Source organism: Cotesia typhae, unplaced genomic scaffold (genome assembly GCF_013202065.1).
Source record: "Cotesia typhae breed Kobodo isofemale line unplaced genomic scaffold, CoteBio_Ctyphae scaffold_13, whole genome shotgun sequence".
Classification (NCBI taxonomy): Eukaryota; Metazoa; Arthropoda; class Insecta; order Hymenoptera; family Braconidae; genus Cotesia; species Cotesia typhae.
In genome coordinates, this window is record NW_027423774.1 from 5,220,680 (window position 1) to 5,242,331 (window position 21,652).

The window sequence follows — 21,652 nt, forward strand, 5'->3', positions numbered from 1 at the left end:
GTAATAGTTTCACTTGACCTGATAATTGTTTTTCTGAAAAACATTTTTATTTTTAAAAATACCTCATTTATTTTTTAAATTTAAATTAATTCTTAGCTTTGAGTCGGATTTCTGTCCCAAATATCATTATTAAAAAAATTGACGTTAATTTTTTCTGTAAAAAATTAAATTTCCTACCAAAAAATGTCTTTTATGACTTTTTTTAATTTCAAAAATTTAATCAAAAAATTCTAAGTTTTTGGAAAGACATCTAGTTATTCTTTTGATCTTGGACAATATTTAAAAACTTTAATCTCGAATTTTAAGTAAAAGACTAGATACAAAAAAATTGATCAGGACTTTTCTTATAAAAAATTAAATTTCCTATTAAAAAAATTTGTAATGTGAAATGATTTTTTTCTATCTGAAATATTTTGCCTAAAAATTTGATTTCTTTTTATAATTAAGCACTTTAGTTATTGTGACTGAGTTATAATTTAGTACTTTGATCTCAAATTGTGGCCTAAGGGGCACAATCAGCGTGACAGCCTAAAAAAAGGCGATTTTTGGGAATTGAAAATTAAAAAAACTCCTGTATGAATTGTTTTTAAATTTTAAAGGTAAATTAATTCGTATTTTAAGAATATAAAGTTAAATTTTTGAAGAAAAAAATTAAATATTTTCCGAGTTACACGCGATTTCCGACGGTGACAAAAAAAAGGTCCTCCACTACTGGAGTGATTTCATTCCCGTGGATAAAACAAAAAAAAAAAAATTCTCGTTAAACTAGAAGATATTTTCCGTATGATGACCCACGCTCGAAAAAAAAATATCAAAAATTGACAAAATGGCGGCGTTTAAAAAAAAAAAAGTTTACCCAAAATTTTGGTCGTTTTTGGCTTGCCAAAATTCAATTTTTGATCAGATCAATAAATTTCTTTTAATAGTCCTTGCGGTATTAATTTTCAAAATATTAGCAATTAAAAATCGTACATCTAACACGTATTCCCTATCCTGACAGTAGTTAGAGTGAAAATTTTATTGAATAACAACCATTCTTTTCTTAGAATTTTTTTGAAAAACTTAGAATATCTAATTAAATAGTTATAACAAGTATTTTTTATCAAAAATAATATAAACGCGCGGTATTTATTTTTTTATAAAAAATCTTTGAAGTTAGCAAATTTCGATATTTTATGTGAGTGGAAGAAAGTGAGCGATAGTCTGTAAAAAGAGGCAGAACTAGTGCGTGAGAAAAAGAAACCAATAGCCATAATCTATTGGTGTCTTTATTTGCCGCAGTACCTCCTTAAGGACTAAAGATACAGAAAAATTGCTAAGGATTTTTCTTAAAGAAAATTTAAATTTTCTAAAAAAAAAAATTTTCTTCTAATTTTTTTTGTAAGTTCAATCAATGGCTTCTCCATATTATTGATTATTGATTCAAAAATTTTTTTTCTTACACAGTAAAAAATTTTGCGTTAAAGAATTTAGTATTAAAAATTTTTTTGTAAAATATTTAACACTTTTATGTGTAAATTTAACATTTTTTTTGTTAAATCAACACAAAAAAGTGTTAAATATTTAACATAAAAATTTTCAACACAAAATTTTTTGACGTAAAATTTTTTACTCCGTAAATTGCTATCGGACCGACGAAAATTTTTTGGAGGGAGGTGTAACATTTGTAAAAGCTTTAAAATTTGATCATTATCAGTTGATAAATGAAGTAATTGATTAATTAGCAAGCATTAACGATAAAATAATAATATGATGACATTGGTTGATACAAAGGAAATGTAATTATTGTTAATGGGTATTTATTAATTATGACTAGTGAATGGGATTGAAACAAGAGTTGTGGAGAATGTAGAATGTGGAATGGAGAGTTGAGAGTGTAGAGTTAATGTAATAGAGTAAAGTAGAGTGTGTTGTAAATAGATGAGCAAGCTCGCGCATTTATTGGGTAAACAATAGTGATGATATGATATAATCGTGACGTCACAGTGTTACGACACTCGGCCCTGGTTGTCGGACTATTGGATAATCACCTGAACTTAAGTACTAAAACTCTGTGTAATGCATCCAATCCGCGTACGCGACAACACAGCACCGTACACGCTTTCAATTAGTTCTGTTTACCAATATTTGTCATTTATTCATTTCGTTTTATTAAATTAAATTAATACATCGTTTGAGCTTTAGCTTGCAAATATATATCCCTTTTTTTTCGCTGTCAATTTTTATTTTTTAATTTATTATTAATTAATTTTGAGAAAATAAATGGGCAACTCACGGAATAATTAAATTGTCACTTCCATTAAAAAAAAAAAATGTATTCTCTATTAAAAAAAGCTAAAACCAAAACAAAGCGAATAAATAAATATGTTATGGTTTAGCAATAATAATAATAATAATGACTAAACATAAAATCTGTATTTTCTCAAGCAAGATTAATTGTAACAAAAAGATATAAAGAGCGAGAAAAGAGAAATATAAAAAGAAAAATGTTATGAGAGATCTATTTTACTAACTACTTGACCTATAAAGAAAACAGTTCATTAAAAAGAAACAACCAATGGAAATATATATCAAAGTGTTGTGTTATACGAGTAATACAAGTATTATGTTATACTTTTTATTGTTTTATGGTGAGAAACGGAAATATTATGGTGCTATAATTTAAGCGTAAGCTTGATGACTATTTATGTTTTTATTTATTAATGAATTATAAATATTTTAAGGTAGTTATTTTTTTAAGGAGGTCTTTTAATCTATACAGAAAAAAAAATGTTCTTGAATCAAGTATATATTTTTGAAGAGTTCAATATTCTTGATTTGAGAAAATTTTACTTAATTCAAGAACTTTTCTCTTGAACCAAGTTAATTTTTTTTTCTGTGTAGAATCGATAAAAAAAAAGCATTTGATATTTTTACTGTCCATTTTTTTTATCATTTGTTTATTTATATTCAGAGAGTACACAAAATTAATTTCAAAAAAAAATATTTTTTTATCGAGTTATGCGCCCTTAAAATAGAAAGGAAAAAAAAAGGCCGGGTCCACGTCGCCATGATTTCTGCCCTTGTGATCATCTGAAAAATGAAACCATGATGGATTCTTGATAAGTACAAATGTCGTTTTCTCATCACAAAACTGAAAAAAAAAAAAAAATTTTTTTTTCATAAAATAGCGGCAACAAAAAAAAAGATCAATTTTTTAACTTTCTCGAATTTTTTTAAATTATTAAAAACTTCAAATTTTCATTTTTTATTGGTTCATGAGATAGCGACATTTGCACTAATCAAGAATCTATCATTGTTTTATTTTTCAGATGACCACAAGAGCCGAAATCATGACGACGAGGATACGGCTTTTTTTTCCCTCTACTTCAAAGACGCATAACTCGATAAAAAAAATTTTTTTTTTTTAAATCAATTTTGTGTACTCTCTGAATATAAATAAACGAATGATAAAAAAACGGACAGTAAAAATATCAAAAATATTGTTGATCAGAGCAACAATTTTGTGGATAGAATCAAGTGAGATGGAATTGAAAGTCCCGGGTTCAAATCCTGGTTAAGTACAATTTTTTTTAAAGCCATTCTTTTTTTTTATTAAATTAAATTTTTATGAAAAAAATTTAAGTAAGTATAATTTATTGAAATTAAAATATAAAATATAAAAAATTTTGATTCAGATTTCAAAATAAAATAAACCAAATTATTTGTTTATCATTTTTCACAGTATGTTATTGTTTTTACCATTTATAATTTTCGAGTACAACACTCGACATAGTATTCGAGTTTAATTCGCTCATATGTTTTTTTTTTTTTTTTTTTTATTTTATAACTTTAAACTTTTGTTTTTCTGTTTTGTTTTTTTTATTAACTTTACAATAAGAGATTTATATTTAAATTTTAGTTTTGTTGTAATTTTTTTTAATTTTATTGTTATATCTTCTTGCACACTGACGTATAAAATATTTTCATACTAAAAATCACACGTGAGCAAACGACATATACCATCGACTCATTCTTTCTTTCATTTATTATAATATTTTCCATTCAATTATTAGTACATAATTATTACTGTTTATTTATATATGTTCATTTTTTATTTTTATTATTCAGCAGTTAGAATTCTTCTCGTAAAACTATCACGTAATCACACTCTAATACATACTAAATATGCATAGCATTTAATCTAGTTATTTTTTTACTGCACTGGCTATTCAATAAATTTTTGCTGTAATTTAGCTGCGTATATTTTTTTTTTTTTTTTTTTTTGAGTCAAATTTCATAAAAGTTTCTACGTACTATTTTTTTTTTTTTTTATTTATCAATTTATTTATTTAGAGATCCAAAATTGTGATGGCTATTTTAAAACTTATTTTTTTATCGAACGGAATTTGATTTATTTACAAGTTTTTTATCCAGCAAAATTTTTCAAATATAAAATTATTTTTTAAAGCAATTTAAATTACAGAAAAATAATTCTTGCATTAAAAAAAAATTTTTTTCTTTTATATATATGTCATATATATATCCGTGTAGTTTTTTGTCAATTAAGCCCGCTTTACCGAGCTTGCGCGAATCATGCGCATACACGTCTACATTTTTTTTTTCGTTATATTTATTTAATAAAATTAATAATTAAAATGTCAACTTTTTGCTAGTCGATTACAATTTGATAAATATATTTGTTATTAAACAATTGCAACGGCTATTGAAAATATATTTATGGCAGCAGGATTTACAGTTACTAAAATAGTCGATCTTGGAGATTATTAATATTTATATATATTCAACAGAAAGAATAGTAATTATAGTAATAAATGAAGCTCAAATAACCATATAATAATATTATATAATATAATAATTATAATTATTGTTGTAACGTTACATTATAAAATAATTAATCCTAATACTGTGTACAATAAACGAGATAAAAAAATTCACACACTAAATTTACAAGTTTTAATTTTATATAATGTTTTTAATCTTTCAAAAACATTAACATAATTTTTTTTTTGTTTGTTTTACGTTATGTAGGTTATATTTAAATAAAATTAATGTAACGGTATCTGAAGTTATTTTATAATTTAAATATATTTTTCCAATAAATGGTTGAAAAAATGTAAAAATGTATCTTTTTACATGATTACGTTAAAAATTTTAATATAGTTCAATATCAATATGTATAATTTAGAGCTGACATTAAAAATATTACTTTGAGAGATTTTATCAAACAAAGAATTTTTTTTCCACAGATTCAGTATAAAAATAATAATTTTAATTGATAATTTATAAAATAATTTTCAATTTATTTCCGAATTTATAAATAATATTGTATTTAATACAATAATTGGATAAAAAAATACTTAGAATTTTTAAAAGACAATTCTGGTTTTAATTTTTGAAAATATCGAGAATAAATATCTAATTCACTGGTCTAGAGATCACTTATACGATTAAGTCGTTTAATTACTAATTAAAAAAATTTTTTTTTTATTTAAAATAAATTTTTTGCTAATATAATAATTTTCATGAATATTTTTAATTATAAAATTTGATAAATACATTTAGAGTATTGTTTTAACTTAGAAATTATTTATGGATTTTCAAAGTCGATCTTTTTAATCCGAGACTTAATTAAATTTAAGATTTGCATATTTTAAGCATATCTATATATACATAATACACTAAAGATGAATTATTCCTGGATTTAACTTAATCTTAAGTTAATTAATTTGTCTTTTAAAAAAAACACCTTCAAATAAAGTGCTATAAATTTTTATTTTTAATTCAAATAAAAATTTTCTTTACTCCTACACTTAATTTTTTCAAAATTAAATTATCACCTTTTAAACTCCAAAATTAACGAGATTTTTTTCTAAATCATCCCCCAATTTTTTCCGAACTTGAAAAAAATTTACATTAAATAAAAAAAAAAAAATAACCAGAAGTAGTCTTAAATGTGTAACTTAAAATCCGATGATTAGGTAAAATAACAATGTAAAAAAATATAAAAATAAAAAAAAAACAATAAATAGTGTCCAGATACCATTACATTAAATTTAATGCGGCCCTCCACACTAACCAGGTACGCAAAGTTATCTCATACATTGTTATTTTAAAATCACTTATTACACTCACACCCTCCACATAACAATAGTAATAATTAATAATAATAATAATAATAATAATAATAATAATAATAATAATAATAATAATAATAATAATAATAATAATAATCAATTAATATTTTTAAAATCAAGCTGGAAGGTTTTGTTCATTGTTTTATAAGCACATCATTCTTTTTTCTCTCCATAACCCATAAAAAAGTTACCACGAAACCCATTTCAACAATTACTCATTATCGCAATTAAAGAGCATTGTCACCTACTTTTTAATATTAAAATATAGCATTAAATATCTTTTAGTAAATTAAAAAAAAAATCATTTCATCAAAAATTTACTAATTTTTTAAAATTTACATTCATAATAAAATTTAAAGTTATATTTTTAATTTCAGCTGAACAAAATTACACTGCATATCCTCCCACATTATACTCAGTATAATCTTGGATTATATAATTTTTTCAAAAATTGTGATATTCAACTTTTTTTTCTTTTTTTATTTATGCATTTTTTTGAAAATTTGTAAAATTTGTGGAAATAGTGGTAATCAATTTTTTTTAAATACATCAATAGAATCACATAGAAATTTTGTTCAAAAAAATAAAAATTAAAATAGTGACCCCACTTGAAAATATTTACCAAAAATTTTTCAATCCCAAATTATCGGAAAAATTGTGCTTAAATGAACCTCAAATATTTTCTATCCATGTATTGCATTGCATTTTTGCAAAATGCGTAAAAAAATGAACAATTTAAATAAAAAATTAATTATCACAATTTCAACAAATTTTCAAAAAAATTTATAAATTAAAAAAGTTGAATATAACAATTTTTGAAAAAATTATATAATCCAAGATTCTACTGAGTATAATTCAAATTATCCGGGATATTTTTTCGGATTATATCAAGTGTAATCTAGGGTGGTATAACCAGAAAAATAACTTGGTCAAATCGGAGATTACACGGAGTATAATCCAAAAATCAATTTAATATAATCTGGACGATATTTGATATTATCTGAAATTTTTTTTCACCACAGATTACACTGAGTATATGCAGTGTAATTTTGTTCTTTCCGTGTATCCCATTTAAAAACATTGTCTGAAATTTTTTACATTTTTCAAATTTATCTTATTAAAAAAAAAAAAATTACACTTTTTATTAATGAAAAATTTTAAACCAAATAATTAAAAAAAAAAAAAAAAAAAAGAAGTATTAAATTATTTACCAAAAGAATCTTTTAAAATGAAACAGCTGACCAAATGAATTAAAAAGCAGACGGCATATAAAAATCTCAATCAAACAATAATTACAAACAACGATCTAATCACGTTTACGCCGAGATTTAATTGCTGGTGTTATTGGTTTAGCATTAGTAGCGTTAGCTATTAATTTTCCATTAATATTAATATTACCGCGTTTTTTCTTCCTGATCTCGAGGGCTCTCGCGTTCAGAGGAATTGAATCATCGGAGGATTTCGGCGTTCGCTTGGAGCCTCTCGTCCTCCTGGAGATGCCCAGTTCCATTTCATTAAATTCAGCCTGTAATCTTCGAGCTAATTCATAGTCTTGTTTTTCTTGCTGCGATAACCTCTCTATGTTTTCTTCTTCTACTATCACACGTTCATCATTATTATCATCATCATCATTATTACTACCATGTACGCCATTAATTTTATTATTATTATCATTATCATTATCATTATCAATATCATCACCAATGTAACTTAATAATTTATTTTTACAATTTCTAGCAGAACTTCTCGTTGTACGCTTACGCGTTAATTTTTCCGAATCCGATGATTTGTCCTCCAGGTCAACTGAATCCTCAAATTTCAGCACCTTCAGACGCTCTCCTCGCTTTCGCGTGACTTTTTTCGGTGTCTTAATTTTTTTATCCGTGTCTTCCGTCTCTGCTTTGCCACTCACTACTTTACGCGATGATTTCCGTGTCCTGCTCTTGATCTTGCCGCCATTGCAATCCTCACCGTCGTCATCTTCAATTTTGTAGGTAGTCTTCGGTTCCTGGTTAACTTTCCTGCGCTTTATTCTCTCGGCGATATTCTCCATCGCCTGCGACTCGTTATCATCAATAATAGGAACTTCATTAGCTTTCTGCTGAGAATCCTCCAGAGAAGCTGGTTTATCATCAGGCAATAAATCTGCTTTATTTTTATTGCGTTTCAAAGCACCATTTTTGGAGGATTTTGATTTTGCCTTTGCTGACTTTGTGGAAGTTAAAGTTAATGTCGGTGGTGATGTTATGGCCGCTGCTGTACCATTAATAAGATGATTATTTTTATTTACCTCAGTTGTTTCTGTTGAAAGATTCTGTTTTGGAGAATTCGATTCGGTGGACACTTGGGACAGTGATTGTGTTTTTGATTGGTTTTGATTTAATTCCGTGGAATTCTGGGGAGATTTCCACGTTGGTGATGTGTTTATTATACGAGCTTCTTGTCTTATTCGACCTAAAATGAATAATTTCATTAGTTATTTTATTTTATTTATATTTACTTACTACCTGATTGAAATTTGTTAGTTTAAAAAAAAAAATAACTAGCTATTTTTTTTTTTTTTTAATTTTGTTGTTAATTTAATTCTGAGGTTTTGAAACAAATATGATTTTATAATTTATCAAAATACTATTTCAATTTTCTTAAAAAAATTTATGAAACTTTGAAGACTTATAAAATGGGAAAAAAAAAAAAAAGAAAAAAAAAATTCATTTTATGGCCAAATATAAGTAGAGCTACATCGAAACAATTAATAAAAAAATCAAAAATTTTTTTGATAAAATCTATACCAAAATGTAAATTCAAGGATCAAATTTTCATAAAAAAATTTTTTTTAATAAAAAATTGTATTAGCTATTAAATCCTCTTTTGAAGAAAAAGAAAATTTTTCTTTAAGTTTTTAATATTTTTTTTTTTTTTTTCAAAATTTCAGTAATCCCTAAATAAACATGTATCTTCAAGATAGTAATAAGTTTGAATAAAATATTTCATTTTTTCTACTAAAAAAAAATTGTTTAAAATAGACCATTTTTTTCCCGAAGGAAACCTATGTAAACCCCTTAATTTATTTAATTAAAATTAAAAAAAAATCACCTTTAAATGCGCTCCAAGTACAACCAATTCGTCTAAAATGCCCAACAGAAGGTGCCCTGAATACCGGATTGCCAATTCTCTTAAGAACAGGAACAACCCTGACAATTTTAGGATCTATCTGCCTTCCATCTGGCATCAGCTTCAAAGGCGTTCTAGGTAAGATTTTAATCGGCTTAAAATGATGAATTTCCGGGTTAATGCTGTCGTGACTACCAGCACTTTGAGCACTAACTCTTTGCTGCTTATCATCAACAATTCCAGTGGTCATCACGCAAATCTCCATAGCTAAATTCTTCTTATTGTTGCTGAGTAAATCTGCCGGGACACGGAGCTCCTCTTCATTTTGATCGCCGTAGATTTTAGAATTGGAGTTTAAATTTAAATTCAAGGTTGAATTGGAGCACCCGGGCTCGGTAGTGATGTAGGCGTTCATTTTAGGCATCGTCTGCTGCTTCAGAGTAAGAATATTAGGGATCAACAGCGTCGACGAGAGTGAGGACGACGGCACCAGCTGACAGCAGTCTTTAGTCCTGACTATTGAAGAAGGCTTGCTGGGACAGCTCGAGAAACTCTGTCTGGTGTCAATCGGCTGCAGCTTCGTCGCCATTAAATTTATGTTACTGGACATCCGGATGTCATTGTCGATGTTCCTCGAGAGTAAATTCGCAGGGCCTGTTTTTATGTTTATACTGTTCAAATTGAAGAGGTGGCTGTTCAATTGCAGAGGGTCCGATGCAGGGAGTAGCAATTGCTTGTTGTTGTTGTTGTTATTATTGTTGTTGAACTGCAGTAGCTCGTTTTGCAGACAATCGCCGGACTGGGGTACCAGGTACTTGTTCGGCTGGTGTGTTGTGTTTTTTAAACACTCATTGTAGTACTTTATTGTTTTTTCTTTGTCAAGTAACTGCGTTTTGGTAAGCGTGCGTGCTAACAAACGATCCTGCGCGTATTGCGTGAGCTTCTGCTTATCATCCTGCTCTGGTTCATGTAATTTACGCAAATATTGTTCATTTACCAGTCTCTCGGATTCTCGTTGGCGTAACATCTCTTGTTCAGCTAGCTTCAGCTGCAGCTCGTATCCACAGTGGATTCCTCCGCCGCTGCTTAGTATATTTTGAGTGTAATCTGGAAATTATTTATAACTTTAGTATCATTATTTTTTTTTTTAGTCAAAATATGAGAAAACTTTTATCTTAAATCATTATTACTCTTTACAAATAATTAGTTCATTTTATCTAAATTGAATTAATTTTTTTGGAGCACGATAATTTTTTTTTTTAATTTTTTCTAAAAAATAAATCATTAAAAAAAACCCTTTTCATCAATTTAATTAAAAAAAAAATTTTAATTAATATTTGACAGATGCTACAAAATAAAATCTTTAAATGAAAATTAATTTAGCAGATATTTAATAATTTTAAGAACTTTTGTTAACAAATAAATTATGACAAAAAAAATTGACATTTAGAAATTTAAAAAAATTAAAAATGCAATTTTTTAGAATCAATTTAATTGTTAAATAAAATTAAAAATTTGTCAAGCTAACTTTAATGTCATAATCTTAAAACTTATTTTTTAAAATTAATTATTAATGGCCAAAAAAATAATGACACTGAAGTTAGCAGACGTCTAAAAATTTTTCATTTTTTTTAAATTAAATATACAACTACAAAAATATTTTTAAAAAATTGCACTTGTAGTTTTTCAAGTTTTTTACATGTGAATTTTTTTTTTAATTTTTTAATTAATATATCCAACAAAAAATTCAAAAAAATTTTGAAATGTCAGCTAACTTCATTTTCATAAAAAGTAATTATGTAAACAAACAATTCCAAACAAAAAATTATAAACTTGTTCCCAAAAGAAAAAAAAAAAAAAAAAAAAAAAAAAAAAAAAAACTTGACGTTGTTTATAATACCAAAAATAAATAAAACACTCGAATTTTTTTAATCTAAAATAAACAAAAAAGTGACAATTATTATTTATAGGTTAAGAAGATAAAATAAAATTTTATAAGCAACTATTCGAGAGAAAAAGTGACTCACCAGGCTGATTGTTGATGTGGGGAACATCATTGATGATAACATTGGTTTTGTCCTGAATCTCCTTGGGGTAATTGGACCTGATGAACTCCCAGAGGTTGTTGTTGACAAGAGTTTCACTCTTGGTGGCGGTTCTGAGCCATGAGCCCACTCTGACTCTGCACATAGGACAACTGAGACTGTTGTGCTTCAAGGCACCTTTGAGACACCTCAGACATAGGTTATGGTCGCAGGGCAGCGTCACGGGTTCTATTAATATGCCTCGGCACACTGGACACATTAAATCACTGAAGTTAATATTATTATCTGCTGATGCTGCGTGTGTCATTGTTAGATCGTACAATTTTGACGTTCTTTTTAAATACGTCGCCATCTTCAATTCCTCGAGCTCCAGTTTTATTATATATATTGTACATCCAGATACATACACGTATGCTCGTATGTATCCAATTTTAGATACTCCTCTAAATATTATTTATTATTTTAGCAGTAATATGTATGCTTGAGAGTGATGCTTGTGATTACTATTATTAATGTTATTGTTTCTACTACTATTATTTTTATTATTGTTATTATTAGTAGCCTTACTCATACTACGTCAATCCATTGTCGACGACTGTTTTTATAAACTTTTTACCTTATCCATACTCCATTCTCTGTTTAGTTTTCGGACTGTTGTTATATATACTTCGCATTCACTGTAGAAATCTCTTCTGTGAATGAGGAACAGAACTGGACACTTATCACTTGTTGGTATTGTATTTCCAGCTGTCACCGTAAGAGCGGGTTGCTCTGTTACCCGGAGGGAAAATTAGTATCGGCTGTCTGAGGCAGGTGGCGCGGTGTCATTAATTTATAAAAATTAAATTAGCCGACATTAAAGTTAGCAGTCACTAAAAAATTTTTAAATTTTATTTAACAAAAAAATTATTTTAAAAAATTGCTATTTTTAAGTTTTTTAAATTTCTAAAAGTCAATTTTTTGTCCCATAATTTATTTGTTAAAAAAAATTCTAAAAATTATTAAATATCTGCTAAATTTATTTTCATGACATCGGAAAATTTTTTTAATTTTTGACTTCCTTTTAATTTTAAATAATTAAAAATTTTTTTCTACTTAATATTTATCGTTCGATTTTTTATCAAAGCCTTTTATATTTTTTTTAAATTATTATCTGTTGAAACTAATATTTTTACTCAATTTTCACGGTTCTTATCTAAATGATACATTTTAAAATACCAAAAATTTATTTATTTAATGAAAAAAATTGATTATAGGGGAAGGTGGGGCAAGACGGCCCACTTAAGCCATTTTTATTTTTTGTGGCTTTCTACTATCAAGTGGATTTACTCTCGTCCAACTTTGACTCAATTCACCGGAATTTTTCAAAAGTTCAAAAAAAAAATTTTGGGGGGGGGGGAGCAAGATGGTCCACCTCCAAAATATGATGAAAAAATATTAGAAAAATAAATTCTTGGTCAATTTTTGAGGTGGGCCTTCTAGCCCCAGGTGGGCCGTTTTGCCCCACCTTTTCCTACATTATACTAAAGTTTAAAAAAAATTTTTTTTAATTTTAGATGTCGGCTAACTTAATTTTCACTAATATTTTTAATTTTTTCAATTAAAAACAAAAAAAAAACCTTTTAAATTATTTAATTCGAAATAGAAAAATATTTTTGAAAAATTGCATATATAATTTATCTAATTTTCTACATGTAGAATTTTTTTTGTAATAATTTTTTTCCTCAAATAAACAAATTTTTAGTATTTTAAAATGTATGATATACATAAGAACCGTAAAAATTGAGTAAAAATATTAATTTCAATAGATAACAGTTTTTAAAAAATATAAAAGGCTTTGATAAAAAATCGAACTAAAAATATTAAGTAGAAAAAAATTTTTAAGAAGTTTAAAAAATAAAAGTATAGTGATTAATTTATAAAAAAAGGTCAAATTCATTCAAAAGAAAAATTCTCAAACAAAAAAAATTATTTTAAAAATCTTCATTGTTTTTTTTTTAAGTAAAAAAAATTTTTAAATTGAGAAATATATAATTTAAGTCAATTTTAATTGACTTCAAAATTTTTTGTCGATAAATTCCAAAATAAAAAACTTCCGTAATTCAAAGAACTCTACATAAAGACTGGAAAGATGACGAGGAGGTTAGATCAAAGGAAAGAAGATCAAATAGAAGACTTGCATCAAAATAATTATGACCTAACCCAGTTATTTGTCGTAAACTATTATTCGTTTCTCCACTCTTGCTTGGTAGTAAATTTACTGAACCTTGATATGAATGAAGAAAACTTTTCTATACACAGCAAACGTTATAAAAACCATTAAATTCACAGAGCGCTTCCTTGAATTCACACCGCTGGTCTTGAAATTTAAAATTCAAAGTGTAATATATGTTATTGAATAAAGTTTAAGCTGAGCAAAGAGATAACTGAACAGAAGTGATAACTAGTACTCCCCGGAATAGAGATGTTGCACTTTATTATATTATGTGAACGGACTTTTAATGCTGTCGATGGCAATGTATAAAATTACTTCAATACAACTTTTTATTTTCGATATTAATCAAAAAATTGTAAATTATTTTTTTAGATTGATGAATTTTGGGATTTTAATTTGTGAAATTGTTTGCAAAAGTTTGATTACTTTGTAATCAAAATCATAGATACATACATTCGATAATAAATATTTTACATATGCGACATAAAAGTAAAATAAAAATTACATAAAAATAGTTTTATCATAAAATGTGCAAGAGCATCCCTGAAGATTTCAATGTTGGAAGCTGACAAAAACCACCTCAGCGACTATGATTATTATTGCTTTATATTTCTCCGGAAAAATTCAATATAATATCAGAATCACTATATTATATTTCAGATGGGTATACATTACTTGATATCAATATTATATTTTCTAGCTTCCAATAGAAATTGCATAAGCGATCTGTCATTCATCTAGTCGTAAAGAACAGCGTCGTTGTTATTTTAAGATATTTTTTTTTTTTTTTTGGTTACATATCAATTGTACTAAATGCGGAATACAGAGTGATGAATTTTAAGAGTATGCAAGCACGGAAATTTTATTAACACTCATTCGTCAATGGTAAAGTGTCCAATTAAATGGACACGGAATTCTGCAAAAGAACATTCTGGACACTTTATGCGCTGTTTTATATTCAAACACTCTTATTTAATTGTATTCCACCGGAGCTGAAACTAAATATTTATTTGTGAATAATATGTATCATTTTTTTTTAAGAGAGAGATTTATTTCATTGTACCGTTTTAAAGCTTAAAATAATTTGAATTTTAAGCGGATTTTACATATTTTACTGAAGAGAAGACAAAATTATTTTTTTATAAATCTGTACACTGAAAAAAAAAAATAACTTGAATCAAGAGAAAAATTCTTGAATCAAGAAAATAATTTTGAAGAGTTTCATTGTCTTGAATCAAGACGAAAAATAATTAAAAAATCTATTACGTAGCAGAGCGTTTTTTTCAAAATTCTTTTTTGTCTAGGAAAGAAATATAAAGTTGCAATCGTAGGGACCAGCTGTTAAATAAAAAAAAATTTCTTAAGAATTTTAAGAATTTTTTTACTCGAATCAAATAAGATGATACTGTTCAAAATTATTTACTTGATTCAAGTAAATTTTTTTTTCTGTGTACTGATAAATATATAGGATTTTTTTAAAACGTTAAATTTAAAAAATTACCCTAGGAATATTTTTTACATTAATCTTTGAGGACAAGATTAAGGGTGAAATAATTGAGATGTAAAGTTAAAAAATGTTTCACTAAAAGACAATCAAATTTTAACTCAAGCTCTGCGATGCGGGTGTTTGACAGCTTTTTCATTTGTAAAATTAAAATTTTACAGCCGAATAAAAAATTTGAAATAGAAAAATAAAAAAATAACTAATAATGTACAATTACTATAAAATAAAAAATAATTCTTATGAATTTTTAATCCTGTTAATATTTTTTTCTCGTTGGTGCAAAAGACTCGACTTTAATAAATTAATTAACCGAATAAAAATAATGGAATAAATCACATGTGATATTAAAATAACATAGATTTTAATCTCACGTATAACTCTCGAGAGTATAAGGTATGTATGTGTTATGTTATGAAATCCAATTTCATATATATTATAATGATCGAGTATGGTCATGAATAAAATAACAACGTTTGTTTTTATTATATTTATTGTTAACGCAGTGCAAAATAATTCACACTGACATCAATATGTTGATAAAGTTTATTTAAATTAATGTCCAACCAATTTTGTTAATTTTTTACAAAACCAAAAATTTAACTTTTTTTCCTTTTTCAGGTAGATTAAAAGGGACAAATTTATAATGAGTATGTGCATTTAAAATCGCGAATATTACAACCGCGCAATCTCTCGGTACTTAAAAAATGATGCGCAAGCTAAGCCGAGCGAGATGAAAGGAGACCGCCAGCATAATGGAGAAAGACAAGTTTATCTAGCCCGCGAGTCACACTCAGTATGATTTGTGCGCCGCGGCTGCGAGGTTCACGGATAATAATTATTCTTCAATGTTGTAATTTTTTTTTAAATTATTCATATCACTGGTGGTTTACTTTTTTATTCAAAAATTAAAAAATTAAATTATAAATTGTAAAAAAAATTCTTTAAAAATTTTTTTTTCAAGTGTTCAAAATTTTAGTTAAAAAATGTTAAAGGGATTTTCAAAAAAATGAAAAGTAAGTTCAAGTTTTATTTAATTTAAATATTTTAAACGATGTTCTCAAAGTAAGTAGGAAGTAAAAATTTATTTTTGGATTAATTTTGACGGAAAGGTTTGACAGACGGATGTAAACGAGAAAGCGCGCTTTCAAGTTCAGGGATTACTCATTTTATGTGTTTAGTAAACTCGTGTCAGGGTCATCCATTTGGCAGCGATTGCCTTAAACATCTTGAGTGTCAAAAAATTTATATTTATTGTATTAATTTTTATTTATTTGATCATGAACTTTATTAGTGTGGTTTTAAAATAAAATTTTAGATAAATCCGGAAGAAAAAGTTTTGGGTAAAGCACAGATTGGTTTGTTACATGTGTATGCCAACACATGCTCCTACCAAAAAAGTAACTTGTTTAGTTAGGAAGTTTCAGAGTCACACGGGAGTAAAATATTAGTTTTTATTACATTTTTAACGTCCAATCTTTTATTTTAAAGTTTTATTATGTGGAAATTGAAGTGAGTAAATAATTTTTAAAAATTTGTTTTTTTTTTTTTATTCCAAAAAAGTCGAGAAATTAATGAATAATATTCATTCTTCATTAATAGTTGGGAATTGTCGAAAATTTGAGAAGTAAAAATATTTTTTAATTTATAATTTATAAATTTTAATTAAGTACCAAAAAAAAAAAAATATGTTGATAAGAAATCAATAATTTTGACACTTATTAAAAGTATTAAAGATTGAAAATAAGTTTAAGGTATCAATTATTGACCCGCTAAATAATTCCGGAAAGTTTCAAGTTTTCCAACTACTATTTCCCAACATAAAAGATTGGAGGGAACGATTTGTGTCATATAATACTTCATAAGTATGATAATATAATGCCGTCTTATACATTTGTTAAATTAAAAAAGTGTAGGTATATTTATGGTGTCTGCTAAAGCAGAACATATAAACTACCACACTAATAATAGAGACTAGACTAATAATTTATGCTTTATCTTTTGTGCAAGTGTCAAGATTATTTGAATTTGTTTAATCAGGTTTGTTAAATCACTATCAATTTTATTCTTGTCGAATTGGTAATTAAGACATTTATTATTAATTTACAGACAAAATTTATTTGAAGGTTTAACATATTAATAGAAAAAAAACAGTTATGTTGTCAATTTAAACTGGAATTATGGGAACTATTTAAGTGTCTTGTCAATTACGGTTAAATGGGGGAGAAGCGACTACTGAGGGGTGGATTTTATTCAGAAATTAAAATATTAAATGTTCTAATTCAAATTAGCATTAAAAATGCAAGTTTTTATTTTTTTGTAAATTTTTTTTTTTTAAGAAAAAATTTACTTTTATTTATTTTAAAATATAATAATAATATTTAGTGAATAAATTAAAAAATAATCATATAAAAGTTATAATGGAAAATAGGTAGAGCTTAAATTAGTGGTAGGTAGATGAGAAGACTATCATTTTGTGCAGTATTATTGACCGTGTCTATATATACATCGTGTAAACGTATAGACGGAGCGATAACGAGAAAGTTATAGGGAAATGGTCCATCTGTTGTTTCATTAAATTTGTCAGATGACAAAGTTATCTCAAGCGCCAAACAAACCCTCAAACAATCCTGAGTAGGTTATCGTCTTGACGAAGTGCCGTAAGCTATAATTGCTATTTCAATTTTACCGGGTGTCCTAAATTTAAATATAATAACCACTAATATCTCAATTGTTTGATTAAACAATTAATATCAGAATGGCAAAATTTGAATAAACAAAAAATTTCGAGGGTAAATTATTTATTAAAAAAAAAAAAAAAAAAAAAAAAAAAAAAACTAAAATGGAATAATTATTCAAATCGAGAGCAAGATATTTCATTTGTTTTTTATTTTCATGAAATACTTTTTACCGAATAAAAAAACTGGTCTGCCCTTAAATCTGGCGATACCAGAAAGTATAAAGGGGAAATAATAGAATAAAAAAGGTTAATAATAATAATATTTTACGAATAAAAAAATTTAAATCTTTACTGGCTTCAATTAGAGACTGACAAATTGATAAGTCTAAGATTCGCGGTTACACCCTGAGAAATATGGGACTTTACCCTCCGATGACTGTTTTATCCATACAAAACCTTTCAATGTATCTATCCATACAATTCGCCCAATGATCGGTAATTTATATACCCTGAAAGGATCTACTACGCGTTTGTAGATCTGAATTCTTTAATTCACACTTTTCGTATACAATAATATTTATGTAGATTTTTTATCGATGTATATATTATACACATATAGTTACACGTAACACCCAACGCTATTTTTTGTTGACTCCAGTCGGAGACACGAAGTGTGTTTATTTTTTATTACCGATCATCAATAAATAATAGAAATATTTCGATTGAGAATTTATAGAGCGTGTTTATCTTCGGTATTGGAAACAAATTTATTTCGCTTACCGCGGCTTGATTATCGCAATCTGAGATATAAATATTCCGTTCTTTGTATTCCTATTTCAATATCGTTAAACATTTTTTTATTTGTAGTTTTTTTATCGACAGATGTACGAGCTTTTTATTGTTGTTTACTGACCCGATCATTAATATTAATAAATTAAAAATTATATTATTATTATTTTTTCAGAATTAATTTATTAAAAATATATTTAGCACAATAATTAAAAAAAAAAAAAAAAAAAAAGTCGAATATTTTTCTATAAAGCCTTGTTCTTCACATTAAAATCTTAATCTTATTATATTTAATTTTTCTTGCAAAGAGAGTCTTGTTATGCTGACAGATAACAATTTTATTTTACTTTCCAGAAAAATATTTAAAAGCCACAGAAATTTTTTCCACATATTTAAAGCGAGACTCTTTAGCGCGTAACTGGGGCTTTTTATTAAAGTGCTTCAGACATTAGGAAAACATTGTGGTAAAAGCTTAAATTTTTTTTTGCTTATCGATGTATAAGTTATAAATTAATCAATTAAATTATTATTGTAAATATTATAAATTAATTCATGTTTTAATAAAAAAGCGGTAAAATATACATTTTTTTTAGCAAACTTTTCCCGTTGAATTAAAATCGTGAAAAAATAATATTAAATCATCCTATTAATTTTAGATGCAAAGTTTGTACTTGTAAACTTTTTGTTTGATCTAGAAAAAAATAATGTCCTGACTTCTGATTATAATTTTTTTATGGTGAAAAAAATCAGGCCTAGATTAATTTAAAATTAACTTTATGGAAAATCTAAATATTAAATCAAGTGTACAAAATATTTAATTGAAAAAAAAGTTTTTGAGTTCAGGCATAAAAAATAAAAAAAAAAAAAATTTTTTTTCTTTTGTAATTTATTCTTTTTCACAGAAATTTTACATAAATGTATATGTACATAACAATCATAGAAAAATGTATTTCAAAAAAGTCAATTTTCAACTTTTAAAAATTTTTACCTAGTAATCGACATTTTTTTGTTTGTTTTTACATAAAAAATAAATTATTGCTACAAAAAATTCTAAGTATTATTTTTATGAATTAAAGTATTTTGTACCGTGAAATTGAACAGTTACAAAAAAAAAAAAAATATGAATGTAAATTTTGTAATTTTTTATTCATTAATATTTTATTAGAAAAGAAAATCATAAAATAACACAACAAGTATCAACAATATCTTCAAAGATTGTCTTTCGTCACACACACCCAGCTGAAAGTTGTTTTATCAGCAATAAAGTCCCAGTTTTGGTGTTGTTAGTATTGTCTATCTGGGAAATCAACAACACATGCTTCAAGTCGGTTCTTTTATGTGAAGCTTTTTGTTCCCTTGACCGAAAAAAGGTCCACTTGTTTACTCAATTAATACAGGACGTACATTTATATATATTTATACACAGATATACAGTGATATACACCAACACTACACTAATCTGGAATGTGTCCCAAAGTAATTTACACTCGACTCGCGCATTTGCTCAACTCCCATCCCGGCTTATTGGAACAAGTATTCTCCTCATTTATGTGTATTACCCGCGTCACAATAAACAACCTTTTCCGAAAACTTTTTTAATAAAAAATTATTTTTTCAAATAAATAAAAATAGACGCGTTAATACTCTGCATGATGCACCGATGTCGGATAATTTAATTAAAATCGAGCTGAACTCAAACTGCGCTTGTACATATTTGACGCTACTGTACGAAATTTGACACGATGCAAATTCATCATGCCGCCGAATACTTCGGAACACAGCAATTAAAAGACAAAAAATTCCGCTCAAATTGATTGCAGAATAAAAGTACTGGAAAAAGTTAAAAGTTGAAAGAAAAAGAATGCTTTTGTTTGAATTTTCACTTTTTGTAGCCTCGACATTCGTCATATTGACGAACGAACGTGTTTACTTGTGTGACGTGGTCATAAATTTAACGGGAAGATCTTTTGAACAGGTGCGAATCGATTTGGCTTTATAGAAAATATATGTAACAAAAGTCACATACATTTTAAAGGTTGAGACCTTTAAAGTTAACGGAACGAAATAGTTTTTTATTTTCTTTCATTGTCTTGAATCTTACACAGTAAAAAATTTTTGATAGTGCGACAAAAAATGTTCTGTATTTCGGTACAAAATTACGCTAAATTTTTTATTAAAGAAATTTTTTAGTTGAAAAAAAAAATTTTTGATAAATATTGAAACTTTGAATCAATATTTCAATACTTGGTAATTGTTTATTTTAGTAGCCTATTTTTTTTTCTTTAGAAAAAATGTTAAGTCAAGTCTTTTTTAGATGCTAAGTATTTTTTGTAACTTATTCATTTATTAAAAATTTTATATCTATTAAAATTTTTAAACTTGGAAAATGAAAAAAATTTTTTTTGAGATAATTTGGTCATATATTATTCTATCATTTTATTTAAGAATGTAGGTATGAATAGATACTGTTCTTAAGCACTGACCAAAAAATTTCCACCAAAAAATTCATCGCTCCAAAGATCTAAATTAACATTTCTTCAGAAACTTTACATCAATAAAAATAGTTATCATAAAATTTTTATTCAATTCCGCTCATATTCAAATCGTCTAAAATATATTTTACATGAAAATTTTTATCGATCTTTCAATATGCAGATTATGAGTTTCAAGGATTTTTCGTCTGATAAAGAAGTAATTTCGTGTTACAAAATATGTAAATTTATATCTTATTTCATCCGTGACTAAACTTTCAATCACGATTGATAAAAATCAACCTTCTCTCTAAAAAAAATAAATTATTTTTAATTGAAACCAGCGTAATATTACAAAAAAGTCACCTGTAATATACAAATTGTATCTTACAAAAATTAGAGATCATTTACTTCTCCTTCTCCTCCTTTATATCGGAATAAATAAATAAAAAATTTCTTTTGAGTAATTTACGCGGAGTCCTGAGAGATGCATTTGAAGGAAAGAACTGTGAAGATCTTCTTGACGTATCGAATACAGGAAAACGGAATAGTATACAACTGAAGCGTTTAAAATTTATGAGCCGACTTTTTACAACGCTGGAGGATTTAAAACGTTAGTATGAAGGAAATGTGCTATATAAAATAAAATAGATAAAATAAAAAACTTAATACGTGAAGGGAAGATCGGGCGATATTGAGTACC

The 21,652-nt window shown here is 26.3% G+C and overlaps 1 protein-coding gene across 4 annotated transcripts; it reads right to left on the reverse strand.

Moving 5' to 3' along the window:
- Positions 1-2,067: 2,067 nt before the first annotated feature.
- LOC141534145 (uncharacterized) lies at positions 2,068-11,849 on the reverse strand. Of its 4 annotated transcripts, none has more exons than XM_074253294.1 (4): positions 11,276-11,849; positions 9,231-10,355; positions 7,536-8,591; positions 2,068-3,072 (listed from the first exon to the last, which is right to left on the reverse strand). In XM_074253294.1, the coding sequence occupies exons 1-4, from the start codon at positions 11,643-11,645 to the stop codon at positions 2,999-3,001; spliced, it is 2,625 nt and encodes an 874-aa protein (XP_074109395.1). In that variant the 5' UTR covers positions 11,646-11,849; the 3' UTR covers positions 2,068-2,998. The 4 variants fall into 4 exon arrangements, with proteins under 4 accessions (XP_074109395.1, XP_074109396.1, XP_074109397.1 ...); XM_074253295.1 differs by having other exon boundaries at positions 3,009-3,133; XM_074253296.1 differs by lacking the exon at positions 2,068-3,072 and having other exon boundaries at positions 3,620-8,591; positions 11,276-11,542; positions 11,614-11,849.
- Positions 11,850-21,652: the final 9,803 nt, after the last annotated feature.

Coding starts and splice junctions, on each gene's coding strand:
- LOC141534145 (XM_074253293.1), bottom strand. CDS start 11,645: ATGGCGACGTATTTAAAAAGAACGTCAAAATTGTACGATCTAACAATG. Junction 10,356..11,275: donor CCACATCAACAATCAGCCTG/GTGAGTCACTTT, acceptor AATAATTTCCAG/ATTACACTCAAAATATACTA. Junction 8,592..9,230: donor TACTTGGAGCGCATTTAAAG/GTGATTTTTTTT, acceptor TATTCATTTTAG/GTCGAATAAGACAAGAAGCT.